Genomic DNA, 7,770 nt, shown 5'->3' with positions numbered 1-7,770 from the left:
TTTATATGTAGGAATCAAATAGCACCATAAAAGTTGGACCGGTAAAGTTGGCTCCAGATCTGTGCATTTGTCTAGAAATCTGTGCGCTACCAGAATTGTTACTTTTAAGGATACTAAATGTTTCCGCGAATCGATCATCAGTGGCACGTTTGCTGCCACTTCTTAATCTGACGTCACCCTCGCTGGCACGCTAGCTTCAATGTCTTTCACTCTGCACGCACTGAAGATGTAAAGCCACGAGAGAGGCTCTTGAGCACCCTACCCAGGATATATCACTGGAAGAAGCTCTTCTGTCAGGGCAGTCCATCTACAGTGCATTGCTCTGTGTCTCTTTTTGACTGTTAGGTTTTGAATGCTAAATCCCATTCAAAAACAGCCCAGGAAAACAGAGAGGGTGCGGTGTGTGTGTGTGTGTGTGTGTGTGCGTGTGTGTGTGTGCGTGTGTGTGTGCGTGTGTGTGTGTGTGGTGAGACAGAGAGGACATGAAAGGGGGAAGACGAGATCATTATGAATAAATGGATTGCAAAAGGCGTTGATGATGTCAATGTTGTTGATTATGTTGATAATGACGGTAACCATGATAACGACTGTAACCATGGTAATGACGATAGTGATGAGGACATTAACACAAACAGTTTAGTTCTTGCTGCTCTTCCCGGTAGCGCCGGCCTTCTTCTTCTCCTTCTCATCCTTGGCATCCTTGTCATCCTTATTATCTTTCCCCTTTTGCTTCTCATCCTCCTCTTCCTCATCCTCATCCTCATCTCCATCCTCCTGGTCATCTCCCTCCTCTCCATCTTCTCCCTCCTCGCCTTCCTCCTCGTTCTCATCCTCCTCTTCCTCCTTCTCCTCCTCATCCTCCTCCTCTTCCTCTGGCTTGGCTGCGGCCTTCCTGTAGGCTCCCAGGGCGTAGGAGCGAGTCGACGAATAGGAGAAGCCGGGGTAGCCCGCCTGGAGCATGGCCCCGCCCACAGAGCTCAGGCGGCACTCCTCGCCCTCCAGCAGCTTCCTGCGTAGAGAGACAGACAGACAGAGAGGGAGGGAGGGAGGGAGGGAGGGAGGGAGGGAGGGAGGGAGGGAGGGAGGGAGGGAGGGAGAGGGAGGGAGGGAAAGGGATGAAGTCAGCAGTGCAAATCTCACCACTGTGGAATTAAACTGAACATTCTATTTGATAGAGGAACTAGAGGATATCAAAAACCATAAGAAGGTATCTGATTTCACCTTTGTTGTCGGTGAATAGGAAAAAAAAATAGCTAATCCACACATTTCAAATTCAATAACTTCATCACAGCCATGCTTTGGGTGGGATATTCAAGATTCACGATTCAAAACGTTATTGTCGTATTAACGCAAGCAAGCAAGCTCACAATAGTAACACACATACAGACAAACAAACAAATAGCATCATATGAACAACTATAAAAATACAATAAAATAAAGAAATTACTTATATAGAACTTTAGATAAAGAAATCTGATTCAAACTCTATTCCATTCCATCCAATACATACTGTAAGAGGAAGAGTGTGAAAAGACAGTTGGCGACGAACCTGTAGGCTGCGATCTCGATGTCCAGGGCCATCTTGACGTTCAGCAGGTCCTGGTACTCACGCAGGTGGCGAGACATCTCCCCCTTGGTGCCGCGCAGAGCTAACTCCAGCTGCTGGATGGTTTCCTGTACACACACACACACACACACACACACACACACACACAATGAAAGATCAGTCCAACGACCTCTATCTACAATGTTCAACGTGATGCGTGATACAAACCAGCAGTATGGTGGTACACTGACCCTTCCGACTGGCCACCAGGCTGGTTGGTGGGCAGCAGAGTATAGGCTACTGTAGACTGTGTAGACGTGCCCAGAGAGGAGACCTGGGTGTACAGGCTACTCCGTAAACCCACACATACGCTCCACTACACACCCTTAGCGTATAGCACTGAGTACAGAGAACTGAATGCATAGAACACATAGCTACTCATATCCCCATGTATGTATATATTTTCTCCCACCCACCCACCCACCCCCTCCTAATGTACAGTCTCCTCCGCATCATATGTATATATTTTCTCCCACCCACCCACCCCCCCCCCCCTCCTAATGTACAGTCTCCTCCGCATCATATGTATATATTTTCTCCCACCCACCCACCCCCTCCTAATGTACAGTCTCCTCCGCATCATATGTATATATTTTCTCCCACCCACCCACCCCCTCCTAATGTACAGTCTCCTCCGCATCATATGTATATATTTTCTCCCACCCACCCACCCCCTCCTAATGTACAGTCTCCTCCGCATCATATGTATATATTTTCTCCCACCCACCCACCCCCTCTTAATGTACAGTCTCCTCCGCATCATATGTATATATTTTCTGTCAGGATCTCTGGGTAACAGTACTGTATATCGTATATGTCACAATGTAACAGTACTATATACCTGTATGTCATGTATGTCCCTATGTCATAAATGTCATGATGTCATGTATGTTGTGTTACGTCATAAATGTCACTATGAAATGAAAATGGGGGACCCTGATGTAAACAAGACAAACGACTTTCTCTGGTCTGCATCCCCTTAACAATTGTGTGTATTGAGCCGTATTGTATTGTACCCATTCTGCAATCTGTTAAATAAAGTTTTCATTCATTCATTCATTCATTCATTCATTCATTCATTCATTCATTCATTCATTCATTCATTCATTCATTCATCCCCCCAGTCCACCGTGTACCTGCATCTCTCCCATCTCGTTGCCGTGGCGATCCTCCATCTCAGCCATCTGCCTCTCCAGGGCCTCGTTGTGGCCCCGGAGGGCCTCGATCTCCAGGGTGCGGGACTGGACCTGCCGGCGGTACTCGCTCAGCTCCTCCTTGGAGTGCTTCATGGCGTCCTGGTTGCGGACGGCCGCCTCGTTGACGCTGGCGAACTTGGAGCGGTACCACTCCTCTGCCTGGTTCTGGTTCTTGGCGGACAGGGTCTCGTACTGAGCGCGGATGTCCTTCAGAGCCACGGCCAGGTCTGGTTTGCTCATGTCCATCTCCACTGACACCTGGGTACAGGGCAGGCCACGGGGGGCAGGAGGGGGAAGGTAAGAGCATCAGCTAAATACTTTAAAGATAAAGTGTAGGTAAGCCTAACCTGAATGTACTGCATTACATTAGCTTTCACTTATTAAAATAAATAAATAATAATAATAATAATAATAATAATAATAATAATAATAATAATAATAATAATAATAATAATAATAATAATAATAATAATAATAATAATAATAATAATAATAATAATAATAATAATAATAATAATAATAATAATAATAATAATAATAATAATAATAATAATAATAATAACAATAACAACAATAATAATAATAATAATAATAATAATAATAATAATAATAATAATAATAATAATAATAATAATAATAATAATAATAATAATAATAATAATAATAATAATAATAATAATAATAAAGTGTGTGTGTGTGGGGGGGGGGGATTGATAACAATCCTATTCCAAGCTATATACTGGACTACATAATATGGAGTGCAAACGGAGGCGACAGTGGCTCAGGAGGTAGAGCAGTCGTCTGGTAATCATAAGATTCAAAGTTCAATTCCCGCTCCTCCCGGGCAGCCTGTCGAAGTGTCCTTGAGCAAAAAAAAACGAACTGCTCCCGATGAGCAGGTTGGCACCTCGCATGCATGGTTGCCTCCACTGCCAGTGTGTGAACGAATGGGTGAATGTGAGGCATAAATTGTAAAGCGATTTGGATAAAAGGTGCTACATAAATGCCGTCCATTTAATGTATATTATGTATATTATGCATTAACCCTTTCACTACCATACTGAAATGGTTAACCCTTTCACTGCGACAATACAGAAGGTTAATCCTTTCACTGCCATGCGACAAAGGGTTAACCCTTTCACCACCACACTACACACTATACACTCCACACACTCTGCATAATGCCGCCGCACTGTCGTTGTCTTAAGGCTATAGTTCTGCATGTATCAACAATGCGCATGTCGGTGATTTTATGTTTTGTGCCATTATTACTATCTAAAATGTAATAATTGTGGAATATTACTATAATGAGCTGTATGTGTATGAACCAAGCATCCTATGATCTCACACTCTTAGGAGCAAAATAGAAAAAAGCATTTCATGTAAAAGTATTCTGTATTTTTGTATGACAACTAATAAAGAAACTTGAACTTGAACACTACAGAAGGTTAACCCTTTCACTACCACACTACAGACGGTTAACCGTCTGTAGTGTGGTAGTGAAAGTATAACCTTCTCATCCCATTTCTGCTTTGCACTATATAGTATTGTATATAAGTATATTGCATAGTATATTGTATATTGTATGGTAACTCAGTTACTTCTAGTCTGCATCGAACATTGTACATATGTCTATACTGAACACTGTGACCTCTATTTTTACTTCTTTTTACATGCTACTTTATTTTATTTCATACTTATCTTGTCTAGCACAGTCTCTGGAGCGTAACAGTAAGAAGCATTTTGTATAAAAGTATTCTGTACTTCTGTATGACAACTATTAAAGAAACTTGAAACTTGAAACTAGTGTGGTGGTGAACGGGTTAAAAAAAAAAGAAGCTCTGAGGCTTGGGGTGCAGCCAGTGAAGTGGGATGCTGAGGCCTAATGAATGGAGTGCTGACTCAGGCCTCTGGCTCAGGCCGTTGAGCTGCCAATAGCTTACATAGCAATAATGACGTCCCGCAGGTCAGAAGAGAGAAGGAGACATCTATCTACCCATCAGCAACCTCTGGTGAATGACTTTCTCAATAATGGACATTCTCAGCATTGACTTCTGTTTAAAGTTGCATTTAAGTGTGGACTATACATGTTGTGTGTGCGTGCGTGCGCGTGTGCGTGTGCATGTGTGTGTGTGTGTGTGTGTGTGTGTGTGTGTGTGTGTGTGTGTGTGTGTGTGTGTGTGTGTGTGTGTGTGTGTGTGTGTGTGTGTGTGTCTTCCTGTGGGGCTTTCTGCCTTAGGCTACCCAGCTGATCCTGCCCCCCCCCCCCCCCCCCCCCATCCTAGAAGACCACACCCCTAGATTATCCGCATTTTCTCTCTCTCTCTAGCTCTCTCTCTCTCTCTCTCTCTCTCTCTCTCTCTCTCTCTTTCTCTAAAACGCACACCACACACACAGAGATTAATGCATACATGAACACACAGACTATAGGCAGTGGTGGAAAGTATTTCTACTCAAGTACTGTGTTTACTTTTACTTGAGTATTTTCATTTCAGGGAACTTTGCACTTTTTTACTCCACTACATTTAACTGAACCCATCAGTTACTATAGGTACTTTGAAGAAGAAAGTATTGCATAGAAAACCTATTTATGAAGATAATGTACAATGTACAAATGTAAGCCTGTCAACTTCACATTCAATATCAAACACTTACACTTATGAACTTTTACTTTAGTAGAATTTCGAATGGAGGACTTTTACTTTGATCTATATGGGTATGCCTACTTTTAAGTAAAGAAATCGTGTACTTCTTCCACCACTGGACATAGGCTCCAGTCACACACATCTAAGCGTGCGCAAAAGCTAAATGAGTGAATATATCATACAGCTTGTAAACATCAAATGACATCGATTACAACTGTAACTTCTAAAACTCAATGTCAGTCCTAGCTGGTCGGCTCGGGACGCAGCCTGTTAGGGGGGGGGGGGGGGGGGGGGGGGCAGCGCCATGGTGCTGAAACGGAACTGCAGTGTCATAAATTTTCCATAGCTGTCATTAATCGCAATGCGCAATGTTCACTATTTTCAAAATGGCACATATGTTGCGAATAACTTATTTGGCCCCACATAGCAGACACGAAGCGGACTGCCAATAAATATAATCATTATTAGCGTGTGTTACTGGTCATTATACTATAGTTGAGAGAGTATTGTGAGGGGGAGATTGTGAAAAAGAGCACTGGAGGACACACGCAACTTTCCAAGGTAAATAAAAGCAGGCTGCGTGGGGGATACGAGAGTTATAACTGTGATGATGGTCGTGACAGACAGTGCGTACTGTATATACTGTGATGATGGTCGTGACAGACAGTGCTGTATATACTGTGATGATGGTCGTGACAGACAGTGCGTACTGTATATACTGTGATGATGGTCGTGACAGACAGTGCGTACTGTATATACTGTGATGATGGTCGTGACAGACAGTGCGTACTGTATATACTGTGATGATGGTCGTGACAGACAGTGCGTACTGTATATACTGTGATGATGGTCGTGACAGACAGTGCGTACTGTATATACTGTGATGATGGTCATGACAGACAGTGCGTACTGTATATACTGTGATGATGGTCGTGACAGACAGTGCGTACTGTATACTGTGATGATGGTCGTGACAGACAGTACTGTATATACTGTGATGATGGTCGTGACAGACAGTGCGTACTGTATATACTGTGATGATGGTCGTGACAGACAGTACTGTATATACGGTGATGATGGTCGTGACAGACAGTGCGTACTGTATATACTGTGATGATGGTCGTGACAGACAGTGCGTACTGTATATACTGTGATGATGGTCGTGACAGACAGTGCGTACTGTATATACTGTGATGATGGTCGTGACAGACAGTGCGTACTGTGTGATGGATGGTCGTGACAGACAGTGCGTACTGTATATACTGTGATGGATGGTCGTGACAGACAGTGCGTACTGTATATACTGTGATGGATGGTCGTGACAGACAGTGCGTACTGTATATACTGTGATGGATGGTCGTGACAGACAGTGCGTGTACCTGTGTGGATTGCAGGGACGCCGTAAGCTCCACCAGTTCCTCCTCGTGCACTTTCCTGAGGAAGGCGATCTCGTCCAGCAGCGCCTCGACTTTCTTCTCCAGCTCCAGGCGCGACAGCGTGGCGTCGTCCACGTCCTTGCGGTAGGCCTTCAGGGTGCCCTCGGCCTCCTCGCGGAGTCTCGCCTCCTCGTCCAGCTTCTCCCTCACCTGGTCCAGCGTCTCGTTCATCTGCACGCAGTCCAGGTGCATCTGGCTCTTCTCGTGGGTCAGCTCCTCGACGCGCGCACGCAGCTCGCGGATCTCCTGCTCGTACAGGTCGTGGAGGCGAGAGGGCTCGTTGTGGCGCTGGCGCAGCAGCGCGACCTCGGCCTCGAGCACCTTGTTCTGCTGCTCGAGGTGGTGCACTTTGTCGATGAAGGACACGAAGCGGTCGTTGAGGCCCTGCAGCTGCTCTTTCTCGTTGGTGCGGATGATCTTGAACTCGTTGGTGACGGCGGTGGACTGGGTCAGGTCCATGGAGTCGGGCAGCATGATGGAGGAGGAGAAGCAGCGTCCGGCGCCCGCCTTGCGGTACCCGGAGGATGCGCCCTGCATGGAGGAGGAGGATGGGGAGGCATAGGCGCGGCGGCTGGAGGAGCGGTATCCGGCGGAGGGGCGAGAGGGGCTGCTGCCCATAGACAAGCGGGTGGACCTCGGGGCATCTCCAAAGATCTTCCGATAGGAACTGCTGGAGTACATGTCGCCGCCGGAGTAACTCATGTTTGCAAAGTGAAGAGAGGTGGAAATATGGTGACCTTTTGCCTTGATGGCGTCCGTTCTTCTCACCGCTCTGTCCGAGTGCGTGAGAGTGCTGCTGCGGTGTGAGTTTGGGAGTGTGGGAGAGAAAAGTGAGATGCGAGTGATCGGAACGACGACAGGTGCTTTTATAGTGATGCCGGCCGGAG

The 7,770-nt window shown here is 45.6% G+C and overlaps 1 protein-coding gene across 1 annotated transcript; it reads right to left on the bottom strand.

Moving 5' to 3' along the window:
• Positions 1-636: 636 nt before the first annotated feature.
• Positions 637-7,585, bottom strand: neff1 (neuronal intermediate filament family member 1; the record flags this gene model as incomplete). The annotated part of the gene is made up of 4 exons (XM_084339626.1): positions 637-1,009; positions 1,550-1,674; positions 2,743-3,060; positions 6,827-7,585. 4 exons carry the CDS (start codon positions 7,583-7,585, stop codon positions 637-639), a joined length of 1,575 nt encoding a protein of 524 aa, XP_084195752.1.
• Positions 7,586-7,770: the final 185 nt, after the last annotated feature.

This window comes from Notolepis coatsorum (assembly GCF_963971535.1).
Source record: "Notolepis coatsorum genome assembly, contig: SCAFFOLD_546, whole genome shotgun sequence".
NCBI lineage: Eukaryota > Metazoa > Chordata > Actinopteri > Aulopiformes > Paralepididae > Notolepis > Notolepis coatsorum.
This window is presented reverse-complemented; position numbering and strand designations above follow the sequence as displayed.